The sequence below is a fragment of the Acyrthosiphon pisum genome, chromosome A1 (assembly GCF_005508785.2).
Source record: "Acyrthosiphon pisum isolate AL4f chromosome A1, pea_aphid_22Mar2018_4r6ur, whole genome shotgun sequence".
In the NCBI taxonomy this organism is placed as follows: Eukaryota; Metazoa; Arthropoda; class Insecta; order Hemiptera; family Aphididae; genus Acyrthosiphon; species Acyrthosiphon pisum.
The window spans coordinates 127,670,566-127,694,087 of NC_042494.1; the positions used below are offsets into that span (position 1 = coordinate 127,670,566).

Sequence of the window (23,522 nt, forward strand, 5' to 3'; positions counted from 1 at the left end):
CTCCCCACAAATATACCACTGGATGATGGGTATTTACGTGTGATATAGATAATTAATAATTTATTTATACATTTTTTACTTGCAGATACTATAATCGCAAGTAAATGAATATTATTATAATGTAAACCTAACTACAAACTACAGAATAGTAAATGCATAATTAAAAAAAAATGTCCATATTATTAATTCTATCATGATTATCGTTTTCCGTAGCGGTTAATAACATAATATTATATTATTATTTTTTACGTAAAAGGAAAATGTAACAATAAAATAACGAACGAGGCGGCGAAAGAAGTCGCCACCGCCCGCTCTACTAGTAAAAAACGAGTTGACCGACTCTTTATACGGCGTCGCGGCGCAGCGGGGATGGGTGAGGTGGCGGCCGCGGTCGGTGATTTTGTGGTGGCGGTGAGGTGTGGCGCGAGGTGTTGTGACGTACGGGTGAGGAAGGCTTGTGGAAAACGGACGTTGGCGCGCGCGCGCGCGCGTACCGAGAATCGGGCGCGCATCGGTCGCCACCGCCACCCGCCTCCGGCCCGTCCACAGCGGAAAAGACGGCGCGGCGAGTAGGTAGCGCGCGCGACACACACAAGCACACTACGCACCGAATCGTTCAGTAGCAACGTCGACTCCGGCGCGCAGTCTGGTCGGTCGCGCGTTTACGGGATTTTTTTCACACGTCTCGCCGCGCGCGTTCGCCGCATCGTTGTGTTATCAGTTGTTATTATAATATTGTTATTTGCTTGTCATATTATAATATTTTCAGATCCGAACAGAGGTCTGACCTATGTCATCGCACACAGTATCAGCTCTATAATATTATACGCTCGTTGCAGTGTTCTTATATACGGCCATCGTATATCATTCGTATCTAATATTACTATCGTCGCACAGATGACTTGACACGCACAAGTCGTCGCGAGAATACCCTTTTAACAATAACATCAGAACGCTAAACATAGACTATATACCTCTGCCGTGCAAGCGCACGAGCAATTATACGTAGTAACAACAAACTCATCGGTTAGGTTACCACTACCTCCACCACCTCCACCGACGCCGCCAATACCACCACTGTGACCGAAATCATGCCCGCCGTCATATCCAAATACCTGGACGGACGGATAATCCGACGGGACAATGTTAGCAAGGGCGTGCTGGCCGCGGCCGTGCTGCTGTACGGCTGCAAGATCGGTTACCCCATCGTGTTGAAAGTGTGCGGTGGCGGCGCCGACGGTGGCAAGGGCGACAAAGGACCCGACGGCGGGCCGCGGCGGCCGTCGGGCGAGTCCAACGACAACAACAACACCAAGGGGTCCACGGCCATCGCCGCCGTGGTCGGGGGCGGCGGTGGCAAGAGATCGTCGGCCGGCAAGAGGACGAGAGCCGCCGGCCCGGGCATCAACCGCGAGTTCCTGATCCAGCTCAGGAAGCTGCTCCGGCTCATGGTGCCCGGCTTCTGGACGCCCGAGGTGGGCCTTCTGTCCATGCACACGGTGGCCCTGATATGCCGCACGTTCATGTCCATATTCGTGGCCACCATGGAAGGCAAGATGGTCAAGTTCATCGTCCGCCGGGACGTGCCGAACTTCGGGCTGATGCTGTTCAAGTGGCTTCTATGCGCCCTGCCCGCCACGTTCCTCAACTCCATGATTCGGTACCTGGAGTGCAAACTTGCACTGGCTTTCAGGTAAGTCGTCGGCAAATCTTTACGATACACGCATATATTATAGATGCACATATAGTTATATTATAGGTGTATCACTATTGATGTGAATACTCTGAAAAATACGCCCAACGGAGGGGGTCCAAATTCGGGAACCTCCCATCGTGTAGGTTGCGCCACAAGGGTTGCAATCATCCGTAAGTGGATAATGATGAGTTGTGGGAGGAGGGCATTAGATTCGGGAATTTCATCCGTGGTATTATACACTTTAGCCCGACGTATATCTGTTGCCAAATACATATAATCACTCGATACTCAAACCTACTCGAAATATTATGGAAGATAATGTTAATGACGTTTATAATATACCTCTGTTGCGGTTTTAAATATTAATGTATTGGTTGCATATGAACTGAATCTTAATAAAACCTTTTAGGTGTAGAACGAATTGAGTCCCGAATTTGCTTAGAGACACCCCTAACATACATACTAATTGAGTCCCGTAAAATTAAAAATATACCTAATACTAATTGAGTTCATATTATGTTCTAATACTATCTGAGTCCGTCAAACTTTGATAAAAACATTCAATTTTTTTATTACATTTTTTCCTACAGTTTTCACTAACTGAGGACTGTGTTTGTAAGAAAAATATTTTAGGATATGATTTCAAAAATGTAATGTCTTGGATCGGAAAATCTTAGTTGACTAAATTTTTATGTATTCAAATCTTGATTGCTTCATTTTTCTCTAATTTCGTTAACTTAAGTATTGATATGATTTATTTTAGTTAGGTTCTGTTAAAGTACTAATTCGCTGTGTTTAACAGTGTTGGTATTTCTGTTTCAACTCGAAGTACTATAAATTTATACACAATTGAATACATACAAAATAACAAAAAGTTACGAACTCAATATTGATATTTAATTTTAATTTTAACAAGCCACGACTCAATGGGTATATATTTTTCTTTTGTACCGGTAGGACTCAATTAGTATATTATTATTGCCTCGTTCAGGTATGGGACTGAATTATTATGCACTGAATGCATTACAATATTATACCTATATCATCGTTTACCCGGTTATCCTCGATGATGTAGGTACCTATAAAATGATGGCCGGATATGCTATAGACAATGTCGAATAAAAACCATTGGATTTATACAAAAAATTATGCTCTAAACATGGTTTTTCTCATCTCTGTCCGTTTGTTATATACCTGAATATGGTTTCAATATAACGAACAACAGCTATACATTGTGTTGTTTTGTTTGACGATTATGAGTTATGACAATAAAGAGCGCGTGACTTGGGTTAAAATGTGGGGTATGCGATTTTCTGATTAGATAGTGTAGATGTATAATAATGGTTACATCTTGAAAAGTTTTTAGACCGGAACCAGCGTACTGGTAATAACGTTGTATATTATAGAGTGAAAACAAATAGAGTTAAGGAATTAATTTTACTGGCTTTGATAGATAAACACGAACGACTCCGACTTCTGTATTCACATAATGCATTACACATAGGTATATCATATTCTCTAGTTTGATTTCTAACTTTGCCTGATTAAGCATGCTCATTTAAAATATTTTCTTTAACCTATATTTATTTATAATGATTTATATTATATTTATCGTTTAAAATTTAACAAGGTTTATCTTTATCGTTGTCTACAAAACTAAGACTTATTATTATTGTAGTATAAGTATAGGTACGATCGTATCGCTCTGAATTGTTTTAAATTCCGAAGGACCCTGGCTAAATATTAGTAATGTATTTTTTCATGTACAGGACTTTAATTTATGATTCACTGAAAATATGTTTTTATGTTTATGAAATTTGTTCAACTATACATATAGCTTTGGTCTTTTACTTTTAGCTTATTTAATCATTTAATATATGATTCATGAAAATTAATAATTTAAAAAAAACCTGCAAAAATGTCCGTAGTTTTTATTTTATTATTATTATTTGTTTTCCGTAAAATGATTACTAGTTAAAGATACATACACATTATACCTTTTATGTCAGACTGTGTGTAATGTGTTACTACTTAGGAATATGTTTGGAAATGCCAAAAGTATTGAGCGATATAACATGCCGCCTAAGTTGCTTACTATAAAAATATGTCAACGTTTACTGTTTAGGTTTTAGAATATATTTCATTCTAAACATTTGTTATTTCATTTATATAATTATATTAAATTACTATTGCAGATAAAATTATTGTTTAACATTAGCATTTAAATAATATTTGTATCAGTGAAAAAATAAATCGTACAAATAGTAAATACTGATAACATAGTGGTATTTAAAAAATACACTCTTACCTATTATTATTGTTGGTTTTAATTGTATAATCAAACGATCATAATGTTATGCAATATCGATTTAACATTATATTATATATTAATAAGTCAATCATCATATATACAGCAGTCATTAGCACGTCGGTATATGATGGGCTGAACAGCATGCATCGCGTATCTAAATATTATGCTGCACAACAAATTTGGCCAAAGTCTTCTGATCAAGGTCTTGGACAATAAACCTATTAAAGTGCCTAATGTTCATCGTCTGCGCAACAAAATCTATAATTTCATTCTCATTTATTTCATCGGCAGGTTTTCCGTGAATCAAAAAATAATTTAAAGTTTCTTTTACACAATTTGAATTTGTCAAACACCACTTTTGAAAAAAAAAAGTTTATCCTTATGAAGTGTTGAAGTTTATTTTTTTAAAAAAAACGATACCATATTATGTTTTTAATTTCGTGATCCCTAACAGAATATTTTTTTTAGTATTTTGGTGTACCTATAAGCTTTACATCTCAAATCAGTATATAATATATCAGTATTGTACATGCGTTTAGTCACTAAGTTAAGTCACTTTAGTGGAGTTGTGTCCCATCCATTGTGGCTCCGCTCGCATCTAAACTTTAAATGATTATAACTATATGTAGGTATACAAAAGTACCTAACTAATAAGACAGAATAAGTACATAGCTTATAACTCATTATAACTTAGGTACTATTGAGTTTGAAATTTGACTTAAAAATATATAAAAAAAAAGTTGTATACGTTTAAATTGAAAATGTAATTTATAGTGATGATATAATAATTACTTTTAAATTGTAATGTATATATTGTAATGCTTTATCGAATGTGTGCTTTCTGTAAATAAACTGTAGGTTAGGTTAGGAGCAAACCAAACGAGCTATAATTACATCACATCATAATATTATTTTATTATTGTATTCTATAACGACTAACTGTATAGGTAGTATACATTAAAAATGCAAATAAAAGTCGTAGTTAATCGTTTGTCCAATATGTGGCAAGAAACAACAGAAGTTTTTTTTGCCAAAATCACGAACAACAGCTATGGGTCGAAAAATATACATAGCAATATTATAGTACATTATTTTACTACTATACATAATATTATACGAGTGGAAAGATCGACGACCGACACTAAATATACGTTCTCTGCTCGAATGCGTGACGTAATTTACAGAGGTAATATACGAAGAATAATTATTATATAGGCTCTAGTGACTATCGTACCTGTAATAGGTACATTATTGTTGTTTATTAATTATTAGTTATTACAATAGTTTTAAATCTTCCGTCGTCTTATAGGTATGTATACTAACTAAATTATTATTGTCGCTAGTGAAGAGGGCCGCCGTCTTTCTTTTTATCGATTCGCATTTCGCACTTAAATATATATATAATAATATCATCGGATCGATTGCTCGGAACGCTTTCGTCGATTATAGTCACGACACTGAGAGTAATACACTAGATCAGATATAATAGCATCTTAGGACTCGTGTCTATACTGCTAAAGTATTTGCAGTGTACAGTTTAAAAAAAAAATTATATAGAAAGTATGATTAAATTGAAATTTGACGTTTTTAAAAGTATATTATATAACATATCATGAAGAAAAATACCATTATCTGTCTACAAAGTTATAACAATTAAATGTATTAACATTTTTTTTTTAAAATAATAATTCTTTAGTTAGGGAATCTGTTGCACTGTTACAGAATAACTTAACAATACTCTTACCTAATAGATCAAATAAATAATAACATGAAACATATAGAGATGACGAGGCCTTCCAGTAGAGGTTCCTTGTCATAGTATTAGTTATACTTAATATAATATGTAGGTACTTACATACTCTATATTTTCTTACATACACCACTGTTTATTATAATTATTTTATAGCGTTCCTTAAGACCAAAATATGATGAGAGAGTATGACGAGGTATTTAACATTTTTGTTATAATATTTTTTTTTTACAAAAATGTAGGAAGGATTTCGTCTATATGTTGACTGAAGGAACATTCAGTTGCTTTATTTTGTATGGTTGTTACCTGTCACATATAAGCGTAGGTTCAAGCACGAGTGCTTGTGGTATGCGAATAGTACTTGCCGGTTGACTGTTGGACTGTTGTCGATGTTGGCGTGTTTAGAACTTCTATAGAATGTCGACGTCATTGTTAGACTATATTTTGGAGACATTACATATGCATTACATTATTAGACATACTAACTCCTTATAGTTGGCAGGACGGTTACCGTTGCATACTGCGCAAATAGCAGGACTGCAGGAGACTCACGTGATTAATTGGCACCTACATGATGTAGAGACATGGCTATCACCACATTATTGGGAACAGCTATTATTGTATATGAGGAGTATATGAGGCATTTGGCGTGATTATAAGAGCGAAAATTTAAACCCTGGGAATTTGCCGTTGTTTGCGTGGTTCTAAACTTATAAGCTTATAACTTATAAGTTATAACAAATTAATATTTTATTCTAGTTCTGACTATTTTCAAGCCGTGCGGGTACTGTTGATTTTTTAAAAAACGTATAACCGATATATCATTATAACTCTAATGATACTTTGCCATTATTACTATATACGGGTGCATGCAAATTGCTCTTAAATGCAGGTAGTTAAACTTGTTTACACGAATTCACACCCGCAGGCAGTTCGTGTTTTAAATAAATGTAACATATGAAAGACCAAAAAAATATGATTATAAATATTAAATTAAATTATTTAAATATTATAATTGCACAACTACGAAAAAATATGAAACAAAAAATAGTTTAATTTAATTATATTATAGGTATACGCGTACGCGATGTAAGCAGCATCTATATAGTAGTTAGGTACCATAGCTATAGTCGTGCAGTGTCAGTGTGTATACTGTATAGCCGTATAGATAATCGTACATTCGTACCTTTACTACCTACTGCTGAAATAGCGTGGCATATATCTTTATCAAGTTTTTATTTGCTCGTTTCAAGTCCAATCGCGTATTATAAAGCTTATAATGTTTTCGATGTTGTTGTTTAGTATAGGTAACATACACAGGTAATACACAATATTGCATTAATATTATATTGTATAGTAACGTATTTTGATATATTATGTATAGGGTATTGGTACATTGATAAGATATATCGTAGATATTAGATGTGATATCCGTATCGTTTATGGCTACCGACTGTGATATCCGTGCAGACAGTAGGTAAGTATGGTTTGTGAGCATATTCCCCTCATGGTGCACTGTATATACAGAGTGATTCTTTAATCGCAAACACGCAAAACTCAAGTAATAAATTACATTTAAATTTAATTAATTGCATTTTTTTATTTGGTTTAATTAATCATAGAAAATATAAAATATAATGTTTTTAGACATACAATACAAAATACATTTAACAACCCGAGATATTTCAAGTGTGTTGTAGGAACAGTAGGTAACTTATAATATAAGCATTATACGCATATTTTCACGAATATAATATATACAAAATATATTGTATTATAATTTATATAGTGGACGATGTGATTGGAAGAGTACGCAGAACAGCACTTGAAAGAAATAGGGGCTAAAGATTAGTAGGAGTAAGACAGAGGAAATCCTATATGATTTTGGAGAAAACAATCGAGCAATTGATAGGGCAAGGCATAATGTGATGACAATAAAACAGAACAGAGCTTGGGTGAATGCAGTGGAGATGATAATGCTAGGGTCGATGTATGGAGTGACAAGGGACTTATAGAATAAAAATATAATTAATTAGGGGTTGTGTAGAATTTGCACCGACTGTAGACATATACTGAGGGAGAATACGTCGAGATGAACCATCTCATTAAAATTCAACCGGTCAATGTTATGAGGAGAGGTGTCTCAGAGGCAGTGAGAGTGGCTATGGAAATACATATTCGAGACCACTCAGAAAAATATAAACCCGATTCCCTCTATACTTTTTTACTTTCTTCCAGTCAGAACTCTTTTCACATATAGAGGTTCTACGTTCAGAACCGAAGAAGTTTTGTAATTCTCTTTTGCAGAATTGTCATACAAATTATTTAGAATTTTCCCGTTTAGCTATCGCGAAAAATCAAAGACCCCACAAGTCCGTATTGTTTTTAAATAACATAATAATTGTATAGGTATAGCTGATATTAGATGCCTACTTGAGTATTTTTATCGGTATCGAAAGTGATCTCGACCAGCACGATTGTTAGTCAGATGACGTCTTGAACCCCTACTCGATCCTGTTAAAAGCTGTCGTGTACTTGTGAGTGTATGCCTGTCCTTGACATCTACCGATTGTCAACGTCTCTGTATACCTCTTATATACTTCCTCATATTTTTTCCCCCAAATAAATTCGCATAATATCATAAATTTAATATAAAGCATTATAATACCTATTGTACGATATTTTATGTGAGTTGACACAATTGATATTAACAAGTTTTATTCAGGATTAAAAAATTTAATTAATTTAATTTTAATCCAACGAAATAAAATTCAGTCTACGACTTACGGTTACGAATTATACATTAAACGTAAGCTATAATGATATTTTTACTTTTAGGCACTATATTGATGTATTTCTATATAATATATTAATATAATATTACTATTATACCAATCAAATATTTCAAAAGGCTATAAAATATTATTATATTAATAAAAACATAATAATAATAAAAGTATAAAATACTATTAGACAAACACTGATGGTTATAAGATATATTATTAATGTACGAGCAATGTTGTGAAGCGATGCATCACATAATAATATTATGTGTGCGGGTGACGAGTGTGTGCGTGTTTGTGTATATTACTTTTATACTAATTAAAGAATACTTTAAAAGGTTATATCATTATAATATTAATCAAATTAATAATAATATAAAATATACTAATAGCTAAACACTAATCGTGATAAATAGTAATGTACGAACAATGTTTGGAAGCGATGCATCACCATGACCTCATCTGAACGCGATGTGATCAATAACACGAGTCGAGGAATGACGATGATGATGATAGTCCGTATTGTTTTTCTCATTTCTTTTGTCTGTAAAACGACGTACACGCGTGTTTTTGTTTGTGTATTCTTCTCCAATAAGAGAAGTATTGAGCATTTCTACGAACAACGTCGGCGGCGCATTTATTACAATTCGAAACTTTACGGAGGACTATTACTAAACTTTTATCGTTCCTGTATAAAATTTATGGGTACACAATACAGCAGCTGTATTGTATTATATTTTTTATATCATATCAGACCTTGGATTTTAGTAGATTTGTGATAGCGATAATTTCCTATGCACGGAAATGTCATTTTCCGCATGAAATAAACCGATAAATATGCACCCGCTGTACGACGGCCATCGTAAGCGGTACAAAATATTATATTTGAGATTTAATACAATGTACAATAACCTTATAAGGGCTTAGCAAATTTAAATTTTATCGCAACCTCGAAAATTGTTATTTTAGGAAAGATTAGTACGATGTTTTCATAATTATTTGCCATTGTTGATCATTCGATGATTTTTGTAGGTACTAACCTATTTGTTTGTTTTTTGTACGCAAACCAATCTGAGTGACTGCAATTTTCATTCAACAATTTAGAATATAATCGTAGTAGTAGTATTTTATATAGTATAATGTAATGAACTTATTTTATACTTCTCATGAAGGTCGTAATTGCCAGCCATAATTGATTGATCCTGACTATGATAATAGAAAAACTTCGACACACACTCTATTTGACTTTATATTGCCTATATAATATACTCATACCGAAGAGTATATATTTTATGTTATTTTGTACTATGAATTTGTTACATTTGTTACATTTATAATATTATGTTCAATGAGTATTTAAAATTAATTATTTTACTAAAATATTAATTTTTGTTTCTTTTTTTATTTTTTATGACAAAATAATTTTAAGTAGGGCATAGAGTGTGAGCATGTGGCTCTATAGAAAAATGCATAGTAAACGAAATTCCCTCCTATGATATTATCATATTGGTTCTAAATTTGTTTTAATTTTCTAAATATTAATTTTTTTCTATGAATTGTTTTTTATTATCTTTATTTATTTAGAGGTATAAAAATTTGTTGTTATGCAACGGTATCGATGACGAAATGTACAATCTTTGAAAATGATGAATACAAATATTCTGTTGGGCTATTATTCAATCATTTGTTTTGATGTGCTAACTAGTTTCAACGTTATTTTTAATAGATGGTTATAATAGGCCTGAACAGTCGACGGAAGTGTCAATGACTTGCTACCTATGTCTATGTGTATCCAGTTGACTGTGCAAATATGATTAAGTAAATTTTATGGTTGGCCAATATTAAAACAACGTAGTAGCTAATAAGCTATTATAAAAAAAATATTATTAAACATCACACCTATTACGTTTGAGTATAATATAATATTATTATTGCACGTAGTTCGCAGTTTAATTTCCTTTTCGCTTATCCAGCGCGATTAATAATTCAGGTACCTATATAAATTAAAAATATTTGTCGAGTTTTTTTATAATTTTATACATTATAATTTATAATATTATGTGTATACATACACTATTTAACGACGTTCTTCAATATGATAGTATACAGTTACAAAATACAGTATATTTAAATTGTCAAGTTATTTACATTAAAATATAATGGTATTAAAAATAGAAACCGAGTAAAATATGTTCTTCGACCGATTTCATAATTTTCGTTAGCAATATTATGTAAGATTAAAACACGGATAGTTATTAATAATATATCATGTATAATAATTATATTATAATTTATAAATTATAATTATAATATAGTCGTACAGACGTTTTGAAGTTCAATAGTAATAAGAAGTACCTATAGCCGTACCTATATAGGGACATGCACGTGTATTTATAATATAAGAGCTCTTACATTGCTAGCATGGCAAATATAATAAAAATTAAATTATCGCTCTTGTTTTTATTTGCGTTTTGCGTTTTAAATTTAAATCTTAATAATCACAATATCTGATAATGCATTAATATTATGTTCATTGCAAATGTTTTTGAATTAAGCTTAATTATTGTTTGATAAAAACTCATTAACAGTTGGTTCACTTATTAACAGATTAAAGGTTTATTTCTAAAACTGAAATTATTATTGACATTTAGGACTCGCTATCTTAAATCTTAATATTATAAAAACTAAAACACATGTGTATTGTTTTTTTTATAACAATCGTACATATAAAAACTTTAATCTTTTAATTGATTTTGTTAATGTTTTTACGTGACCTAGTAATAAAGTCGTATGAATAAAAAACTGCACAAATCCGCGTTGACTAAGATTGTGAAGTTTAGTTTGGAGTTACATTATTGGAACATAAAAAAATGGTTAATAATTATCAAAAACCGTCTGTTGTCCACTAAATAGCAAATAACGTAGAATATAATATCATAATATAAATTGTAATTTTTTAGAGAAAATAATTAAATTACCTATGCCTAATAAAATATTGGCAAGCTTCATGTACACACCCAAAAACGATCTTTACTCTCCTAAAATGTCCCGAAAAGTTCCAGGAGAAAAGATTACGTCATTTTTATTTATTTGTTTTTTATTTACGTCCACGTAGGTACGCACTGCGCGCATACCTTAAATGGATTATTTACGATCGCAAACGTCGGGATTTGTTTATGTGATAATTCGGTAGAACCCTCTAATGATTTAAAAATACGCGATATTATAGGTCACTTTATTTTATAATATATGTATATATGAGGTAGGTGCCCGCTGGAAATATATGTCCACTGCTGCAGCAAACCTATACTACACATATTATACAGATATATTATAAGTATTGAAACCTCGCACGTCTATCATTTTCGTAATCGCTTCATCATCACCCGAAGTGCATACAAAAAATATCATATCACCCGATGTGTCTATATGCGTATAAAACGATAAATCATTACGTAATGACGATTAATAATGACTACACCATATTCTGCAGTGTGCTTAAATAGCGCGTGAAAATAGACGACCATAAATCTCGCGAATAGGTTAGCTGGTTGTTGTTCACAAAGGATTTAAACGCTGCATAGAATTTTTTATTATTATTATTAGCAAGTATTCTTTCCACGGAGAACACGCGCTGGCCGTAACGAGCCCAACAAATACGGCCTAATGCGGTGGTGCTTATTACACCGCTCCGAGCGCCAACCGCGGTTACGAGATGGGAGTATGTTTCTTTTTTCATTTTATTATTATTTTTTTTTTTTATAATGAACGGTGAAAGGAAATCTTTGTACTTTCGAATTGGAAACTGTGACACAAAGTTAAATGCATGTTATCATCGTCGACGGAGTTATGCAGTAATAGCTGGTGCGCAGTGTTTTTTTTGTTTTCAAAACAAAGATTTGAAAAAGTATATTATGTATATTTGTAAGTATGAACTCGCAGAAATCTAACTAGTTGTGTCAATTAAAAACGAATAACAATTGTATACCAGAGTGCGGTTTTGCCTCACATTATAATATCATTATATACAAACGAAATAAAAAGTACGATTTGTTTTCGACGATTATTATGGTACAGATAACGTGCGCCTTGTATCTACAGCTACATGCTCATATAGATATGAGAAGAAATCAAGTTTGACAACTGTTGAGAAGCGCATGTGAATTAAAACGGAATATTTTATTTCATGTTTACATTATATAATACATAAATGTCTTATCATACTCGTTCTAAAATTAAAATATATACTTACATTCAATTGAATGTCATGAGTGCTAAGTAATATAATGTCCGAAGGTTTGTTGTGGAGAAAAAAAATAACTGTTGTTTACATTAAATAATTCATTACTCCACTACTCGCGACTATCCATATAGGCTTAAGTAATAGGTAAAAGTTGTACGAAGTCTAAACGGGTTATTATGAAATTTATTATACTTAAAGCAGGCTAATATGATACAATAACAATATTAAGATGGCATACCATATGGTATTTAAACGCATTGCTATGTAAAGTTGAACAATTATTGCGGATTTCGTAGTTATTATAGTTAGTTGTAAGTAGTTTAAACTGGACTACTGGAGGAACGAATTAATACAAATTACAAGCAGAACTTTCAAGGTATAAAAACTATTATTTTAATGAGTGTTATCACGAAATTTTCAAAAAAGAAATCAAGTTAGAAAAATATAATTATACGTAGCAGAGAGAAATGGGTAAATTATTGAAAATATATAATATATATATATTATGTTATGCTGTTGAGTTTGAAACGTAATAGGTATACGAAATAATACATAACTTATTATAGATAGTAATATTTAGTTGACGGAAATAGCAAATAGAAAAACAAATATGAATGTTGTTTTAAACCATATAATAAAATAAATACAATTTCAAACGAAAATGTATTTATAAAATATTCATAAGATTTATTGCGTAAGAAAAGCACAATAAATTATTTCAGTTTGAATCTAACTACGTTTGCATTTTCTACTGGTTACAAAAACATTTGATCACATGACGTGACATATTATATGTATATTAGTATATTATACAATCCTCTTAAAAATACTTATCTTACGTTATTCAGAATGCTTGTCAATGTAGTATTTGGAAAATTTATTCCAGTATTATTATAATGTATTCAAATAAGTAAAAATATTTTTACATTTTGAGAATAGGTAGACTTTTGTTATTATAAACTATGATAATATATGATATTTATTTATACGACTCCTATTACAACATTTTGCATTTTATTTTCTCAAAATTATTATTATTTATTTATATTAACAGTATGAAATGTATATAACAAAAATACAAAAATGGTTATTTGGTTACGCTATTATACTTTGAACCATTAATAATACAATATTAAAAAAAAGCTAATTTAGTTTACTTATAAAATATAATTTTTAATTAAAAAACATTATTTGTAAGCTCGAAGTTCTTCAGAACTTTTGTCATCTTTGAACCTATACATACATTTGTAATAAAAATAGTTGTACATTATATTATTATGTCAAAAGAACTCCATACATAATGTTGTAAACATTTGAAATTTAAGATAATAGTTTTGATAGGCATGTTGAAAAAAAAACAACAAAAAAAAAAACATTAAGTGTTTTAAAAATATAATATTTCATCTTTAAATTATTTATTATTCTGGATAAATGTATGCGAATAATATTAAGAACTACTTAGTATTATTTTGTTGTTGTATAAATTACTGATAACCTGCAAACATTATTATTCATAGTAAAACCAATACATATTCCTCGCCCAACTCAGAATGTAATATTGAGTTATTAAAATTCGCTACCTAGTTATTTAAACGCACATAAAAAATGTGGTATGCATCGAATGTTTATATTTTTGCTGTTTGATTAGTGTTTTGGAACACACTTTAAATTGACATTATAATTAACTCGAATAGGTAATCTGTATTATTGAATATTGTTTGTGCTCAGTCATGGGTGGAGGCTGGTTTAAAAATAAAATTGTAGTTTATCTCAAAATTTTGCAAGGGGCTCCACCCATATTATTAAGGTCTTTGGGTTTACAAGTTAAAAATGGCTTAACATTCTTATTACTACTTTTTTGAAACGTCGACGACAACTTAACTATCAATACACCCATAGATAATAAATAATTTATAAAAACCACACCGTTAAAAAAATCCAAGGGGTTGGACCACAGCCCTCACCATCTCATAATATACCAGCACTGTATTATGTGTGCAGGTGGGGGTAGGGGGGATACGTCGATAAAAATTTCATCGAAGTCTTAAGCTCAACACGCGTACACTTTGATTAATGATTTTATAATAGGTAAACTATTATAATATCAATGGTAAATGATGGTAGTGTATGCTGGTGGAGGTCGTTGCGGTCGTGTACGATAATACATGAATTTCAGTAAGTATAGGTACCTCTATATAAGAGATTTTAAGTAAATAATTCACGAATGACGACGACCTTCGCAGACTGATATAAAAAAAAAATATCCATTTATAATAACAGGACGAAAAAAACTATATTCTCCACTTTTTTTCTGTTAATACTTATCATTCTGAATAACGGCTGCAGCGGGCTCTGCAGTTTTCGCCCACGGTGAGCGACTTATATAATATATAGGTAATATTATATACGAATGTTACTTTAACGGTTATATATGTATATATATTTAAGTGTTTTCACGAGATGACCCTCTAGAAATTATCTATACGTAGACATTTAGGGGCAGCAGCAACCTTGCACGATAATGTAGTGGTTAGTGCGCATGCGCTGACCTATGCGTTTAACTTCTCGACGGTTGCGGGGGGGGGGGGGGTGGTTTTTAAGAGACCGCATAGACCGTGCCCTTGTATTATAGTCTTCGGGCGACGGTGCGGGGAGGGATTCGATATTCGAAGAACTCTGTCTTTCGACCTGCAGTCGGGGGGTTGGTTTCGGTTGCGTTTGACAGTGCCGCGGTCGGCAGAATTAATACTATACCTTGGTACACGTCGAGCAATGTTGACCGAATAATATAATATAATGATATTATTATTATATATTATAATCTTAATACTTTGGTCTCTCTAAACGGATCATAACGCGCGCAGTCGTATATTATAATAATTACAATCAATGGTATAATAATATTATGTACGACACGGAAATACAATATAATATGTCGCAGCGAGCGCGTTCGCGTAATGGATGCGCCTGGAACGCGGTGCGCGCGCGCGCGACCTTGAGCGATTTGCAAACAATATTATTGCCATTGTCGCGTCGCCGGCCATCGGGCGTCGGTCGCAGACTGCTGACCGTCAATTAATTCACAAGTGCCGCAGCGTTGTGCGCAAACGGACACGCTCGCGTCACGCCATTTGGTCTGGGCGCGTGTGTGTGTGTGTGTGTGTGTGTGTGTGTGTGTGTGTGTGTGTGTGTGTGTGTGTGTGTGTGTGTGTGTGTGTGTGTGTGTGTGTGTGTGTGTGGAACATATTTTTATTCCTACCTATATGCATAATCCTATTATACATATAATATATTATTATAATGTCGTGATGTATATTCTTGTTTCATCTTACTATCGTTATAATATTATAATATCGTTATACGGTCGATTTTTTTATGTTTTGTTTTCAACGTCCAACATTAAGCTCTAAAACTTGTGATATTTTACTTTTTGCATATGAACCATCGAGTCTAGTAATTGAAATATCGAAAATTGACGGGCACAGATCAACTTGTCTTCTGTAATATTGATAATAGGTGTTTTTTACCCTCAAACCGCTCAATAAACCATATTACCTATTGGAAATGCAAAAATCAATTTTCATAGAATTTTTCCATGCTATAGGTATTTGATACCCTTAAATAAGATCACAGTCTTCAAATTTTAATATATATAATTCCTAAACAGTAAACGGACCACCGATTGATCATATTCATTCACATACATTATAACTGTCGATCATTTCTTAGTCTATTTATTATTTATTGTTGTTAAGGCGCATTCACAGCTACTTTGTGTGGGTCGTGTTGTGTCGATCAAATCGCATTGGACGTTAATTTTTTGGCGTCATGTAATAACCGAATTGCAACGGAGTATACCGAGAATTGACCAAAGCTCAACTTTTAAACCAATATGGCTACCAGTTGTAACCATATAGTTATACCACGCCCTCACACGACACGACACACGATGTAGACGTGAATCCGGATTTATTTATTACCTATAGTATTTATACAACTATACGTTACGCTTAGGTATATAATGGACCAAATGACGTACTATACTTATTATACAGGTATGCCACATCATAATAATATTATATATATATATATATAATATATACATTAAATTACACATGCCTACGTCATAACTTCATGGAACGCGTGTAAATACAGCAGATATAAAATTAAAATACACGTACTATAAAAGTAGCTATAATTTGTGTGCATATATTATATTTATATAATATGTACATACGTAGGTATACTCTTTTCCCGTGCAACAAATTATCTGCCATCATCAAACGTTGAATTAATTTACATATACGGTGCAAGCTCGATACTCTTATATTAGTTAATTCATCACTCGGTTCTATCTATATAATAGGTACATATTATTTTCGTACCTATTAGGTACATTCGTACCTATATGTATAGCGTGCGGGCGGAAATTAAGTAATAATATATTATGTCCTATTGCAGCCGTTTACGCCCTGTTCATAATATTATTACAATAATAATTATTACACGAAACGCGTTATTTTTCATCTATTATAGGTACTTACTTTTTTTTTTTATTGATTTTAATAAATATATCGGAAATTCTGGCATTGGTATATTATTATTATTATAATACGGTACAGTATTGCACATTTGCACATGTGCGCGTATGGTTGTGGCGTAGGTACCTACGTCATCAAAACTACATCGGGCATTCTTGCTCATATGATTATTATATAGGTACCCACTAACTGACACCTACGTAGATCGCAAGTATCTATAGTTATAACTTGCATGTGCCAATAATGCATGAAACTCGATATTATTAATTATAATATTATATTATTTATGTATAGTTATAATAGTAGTATTATAGGAATGCGTTGCTATTTTCTTCTTATGATATAATATAATATTTCAATATATTATTTTCAATTTGACTGTATTGTTTTATCGTCTGTGCGAGCAACGGGGGTTTTTTTTTATCGTATTTACAAATATTTTGATTGTTTTCAATATAATAGAAATCAAGTGTAAATCTTCGTCAAAAGTTTTTCACTCAAATTTACCGTAGTGGTTAGTTTATAGTACTGCAATTCGGCAGTCCAGATTTCTGCGATTAATATACTGTTTATAAATAAGTAATAAAATATCATTTGTGTTGCGTCGCGGTCGCGATTCTATCGCCAGTTTCTTTCTGTGAAAACACTACCAAAACATTTTCACCTTAACAGTATATTATACTAACATTGAAAAAAATGGGTCGCGGGACTAATAATTTCGTAGATTTGGGTGGAGGATATATCTATTCCTTTTATATAATTGGAGATTACGCCATTCAGTTATTAGACGTTTGATTGATAGTTGTTCGCCGCAGGTATTGCATGAAGGAGGATCCTCCCTTGACACATCAGGTGACCGTGGGTCATAGACGTGTGTCCTATTCTAAGTCGGTTTAAAATAGTCTCCTGCCTTCGGCTAAAATCTTTAGGGGGCTTCGGATAATTATTGATCTATTAGTTTCGCTTAATTTCGTCGACAGTTTTGCTGAATGTTGCCTCTATCTTTGCTAGTTATGTTGCTGTGACCTTTAACTTTTAAGACACTTTAATGTTTTCGTTTAATGTTCACAATTTTGAACTTGAAAATCTCATCTTAAATCACTTTTAGAGCTGTGCATGAATACTACATAGTTATATTTTTATTTAGTTATAAGAAGAAAAATGTATTATACGCGTATGTTAAAGCATTCATAAATACAATAACGGATTTTTATAAAAGATTTTAAATAATAATCGACCATCAGTTAATAATAAAATCATAAAATACTTACATCATAAAAAGTTAATTCTTTAAATAAGAATTGTTAGAATAACCATTTTCTTGGTAAAATAGTACCTACTAGAAAATGGAATTATAATTGCCAGTTGAGTACAATTTTTTTTTGTTGATTCCTACCAAAATTCATCTATGCCATTTTACAATACATATTATTATAATAAAACGCACTACGTAGCATAGCAATCATAATTATTTTCATACACGCTGTGATTATGCGCGAACCCATCGTACATTATATCTACTATTGTTACAAAATATTGATCACTATATCATAATATAATATCATACTATTGTTGTAGGCACCTACACGGTAGACGGAAGTGGATTGGTGCGGAAATCGATATTTACTTTGCGTACATTCCGCTCGATATTAATATTTACCGTCTCGTATCATATAGTTGTAATAATAATACGCATCTACTACAGCCGTGACCGTAATGACATATTATTAAGACGTAGGTATACTCTGCACACGGTCGCCGACGAGTCCGCTCGGACTAAACAAAATAATATTAGGTATTTTATTATGTAGAATATGTTATGTATATATGTATATGTGTGCGTGCGGATTTTTCGTAACTCGCGTGCGATAATATCGCATATTATATAGGTAGGTATTATAATATACATATATAGTTGTAACTTGTAAGTACGTCATCATATTAATACCGACCGACACGGTCGGCCGCTTCAGGATGGCAGTAAAATGAAACATAATAATAAAATAATTGCCTTTTGCCGCGTGGTCATTGTTTACCATAGTATTATTATATACGTATACAATATAATATAATAGCGTCATTGTGATACATTATAATAATATTATCCTGGATGTATTGCGATTCGTCCGACGCTCATCTCTCGTCAAACCTTTAAAACAATAAAAAAGGCCTGCACACTTCACCTCCACCGCGATCGTGTCACACAAACCCCGTGCGTAATATAACATAATATTACTATATTGCTGTTGTTCACCGGTCAAAAATATAACTTTTGTTATTTTATACTTCCGCGGTAGATTACGCACACGTTATATACGTTTGAATGTTTGATATAACATAACATGCGTATTGTATGTGTATGTGTAATATTATATACTGTACAGAGGTCGGCTTTATTATAGCATTATATATTAATAATGGTCGTGCGGGTGTAATGCTGCGACAAACTTTATATTATAATATAATTATCATCACCCCGACGTGCCACTTCAAATCGGCCAATTCTGGCGGGACGTTGTGTCATCTATTCATATACATTATATGATATGGGTTAAGGGTAGTTTATACGAAAAATACAGTTACGATGTGAATGTGCGTGGTCGCCAGTTATTTACTTTTGTTGTTTTTTAAACAATACTTCCACGCTCTTTAACGTTTAAAAATGCGCTTAATAGTTGTGTTACGTTCATATATTCCATTCATCATACGTAATCTGTTTCATTTGATATTATACAGAGGCACATAACCCATAAGGCATAATTCAATGAAAATATATTGTGTTTCGCTTAAACAATAATGTGGACTCATGTGTATGTGAGTGTAGTGTATGTGTGTGTGTGGTTTATGTTTGTAAATTTATCGCCATGTATGGTATGTTCTATTATACTATATAGGGGCTGAACAGGAGAGAGATTAAAAAAGAAAGACACTAATCACAACTCACAAAATATGTACTTGGTAAAAGTCCTAAAAATATAAATTAAATACCACGATCTTAGAATATAAATACTCAAAGTCTTAAAGAGGGATAAGTGGTCAGTATTAAGTGATAACCATAAACATTTTAATACATGGATTATTATTGTTATATAGATACAAAAGTATATATCGCACATTTTTTAACCAGGTAGATGCTTAATATAATATATAATATATATTTTTTAACTTTAATTTTTATACAATCTATTAAATAACGATTTACAATGAGTGCGATAGGTGCGGTCGGGTAGATAGTTATTTGAATGATAGAGTGAAGGCACTTCTGCAACTACTATAGTCTATAGGTAACACTTTTACATATTTTTGAAATAAAATGTACGGGGGACTGTTCAGCTACCCTCGTATGTACCTACCTGTAAATAAGCTGAGCCATAAAAGTGGATTGAATATAATACTAAATACTGACTAAACCCTGCAGTTCCCCGCGACTCAAATTGACTCGTACTAGTCGTACTCGTGACATCTACGATAACATATTATTATAACTTATTATTATAATAGTATAATACATAAAATACAAATTATAAATTGTACATAAACCTACTTGTTTGCATACTCATGTGTATTGCTATATTAGCACATACCCGTGAATACAAATATTAAACATTGTTACCGCTACTACCGTCTATACTTTTAAATAGGTGTACCTAAACAGTAATTATAGTATTTATGATTTACATACTGTTTAAGGGGGCTGGAGCATGATTTATTTCCGGTCGAAAACATAGCTCACGACTTCAATCACTACGCCCAATATAATGTTCCGATATTAATTTTGAAAGCAAATTTGAATTTGTCACTAAATTATGTATGCTTTGACAATTTCATTTTTCTGATTTTTATTTTTTTTTACTTAGAAATTTACTAACAAAAAGAGTAAAAATAGAACATATTCATAATTCAAATTTAAATACATTGATATAGAATATGAAAAATGTACGACAGTTAAAGCATAGTAAATTTAGAGGAGAATCCATATCTGTTTTCAAAATTAAAATCGGAACATCCTACTAAGCGTAGTGATTGAAGTCAGAGGTAGTATTTTTTGAAAAAAAAAATGTTTGTCATTTTATAAAGCAATAAATGGGTGACATGTGCATGCGCGTTAGTAAAATGACAGTCGTATTATGATGCCCCTATACAACGTGATCGGTACTACGAATTACACACACTAATGTTCATCTACTTACAACACATACACAAGACCCAGATAAACAGAAATATAAAATGCCTAGTTTTTACTTCTTAGAATTGATTACGCTCCAGCCCCCTTAACAAATTAATGTATCTATCGACTTCTTGTCGACACGACATATTTGAGTAATCATTGTGGAATTCGCAGTCATAATATACGTATGTATTCATCCCTTCACGTTTTTCAGTTAATAATTTAATATGAATACCATCCACTTGCTCTGCACCTTATACACTTATCATTTTTAAGAATGCCGCCTTGCGCCATCCTTTGAAAATAAATTATATTACTCTATCTACATGTAGAGATTTAATATTGACTACAAATATAATATAGTATGGGAAATATATTTATCAGATTTCATCAAAATAACTTTGTCCCCCCCCCCTCTTCTCCCCCCAAAAAATGGAGTCTATTTGCTCCCACGTACTCCACGATACGTCCACGGGTATTATTGTTATATTTGTGTGAAATGTCAAAAAGGTATAATAATATTCTTAGCACGTGCGATGTCAGTTAAGACATTTATAACGTATATAATATATTACTATATTGAAGAGCTATTATTGTCGAGGGGGTTAACTATGACATTAGAGCTTTGAAAATTCACAAAAAAATATAAATACATTTAAAAAATCGATAGTTACGTGTAAATAATAGGTATGTTTGGTAGTCATCAGAATTTAAGTAATATTATGGTAATAAACTGCTCGTATATGGTAAATAGTAATATTGTAGGTTCCTACCACGCCGTTATTTGAAAACAGTTTGTCCTGGGACCGAAGACGCTTTCAAACGCATTATTTATATTGTCCCAGCCCAATTTAATATAATATATAAATTGACATAGTATGTATGTTAAAAGTTTATTCTCTAAAATTATTTTTAGCTTCATTACGTTTCGAAACATTTTCTCGTATATTAAATCGATGACTCTACGACCGGCCAACTCAAATAATAATGTGCAAATATTGTATGTACAGTGTATACACTGTACGCGACCAATAGTCTAGTAAAGTAGTAATAATTACACAGACGATTCCATTACGTGTGTACACCGGACACAGCGGCGCGGTAAGAGGGCACACACGAACACTGAAGCTTAAAATAATGATATGGTAAAATATAATATTATATAATATTTATACGGTCAGAAACGGAGGTGGTTTATTCGACCTCGAGCATAATATTTTGATTATATTATCATATACATTTTGTATTATAATGTTTGTACGCGCCGCGTTGTAATAATAATAACAACAACAAAGATCTGGTTATTGTAATATATTATAAGCTGCGGGCTGTGCAAGTTGAATATTTTTTTTAAACTTTTTAAGTTAACATAGTAAAATGTAAGTCAATAGTCTAAAGTCAACAGTTACTTTCTTTCTTTTCAACTTGCAAAAGTTAAAAGTTAACTACAAAAGAAAAGTAATTATTAACTTAGTTAAATTCGGTTAATTTTTTTTTAACCGAATATTTACATTTACGATAAGTAAATTTGATAAAAGTTTACACACAAAAATGAAAATATAAAGCAAAAAAATCGATTAAAGAGTAATTAACAAAATAAAATATTAAAAAGGGAGGGCGTTTAATGTCCTACTAACCAAAATTATTAATTATTTATAGCTTAACTTTTACCTAAACTACCTCACTTATTAGAGATTATAGCACCATCAACGTCTTTTTAAACATTAAACTTAGTTATCTCATTATCTGGTAATATTAATGTTGAAAGAGTTGGAATTATTAATGTGTTTGGGCGAGGCTGAGATTGAAATAGGTATCAGCTACTTTAAGAAAATGCATATTAATTTAAATACGTTAATTTGATTCCTATTGAAATTAAGACATATCGTGAATTTAAAATTTCGAAACTCTTCAATTTAATATTAATAATTCCAATAACATTATAAATACTATTTACGATTGTTATACGTTATTTTATAAAAAACTATAATTTGTAAAAAAAAAAATACATACGTTTGACTAAGTTTGAC

At 32.0% G+C, this 23,522-nt stretch overlaps 1 protein-coding gene across 1 annotated transcript in view; it reads left to right on the top strand.

Annotated features, from left to right (window-relative positions):
* Nucleotides 1-595: 595 nt before the first annotated feature.
* LOC100167764 (ATP-binding cassette sub-family D member 1) overlaps nucleotides 596-23,522 on the top strand; it is a 58,406-nt gene continuing 35,479 nt past the window's right edge. The window contains exon 1 of the mRNA XM_001943346.5: nucleotides 596-1,693. Within this exon, the coding sequence (XP_001943381.2) occupies nucleotides 1,092-1,693 (602 nt within the window). The 5' untranslated portion in view covers nucleotides 596-1,091. The remainder of the gene's footprint in view (nucleotides 1,694-23,522) is intronic.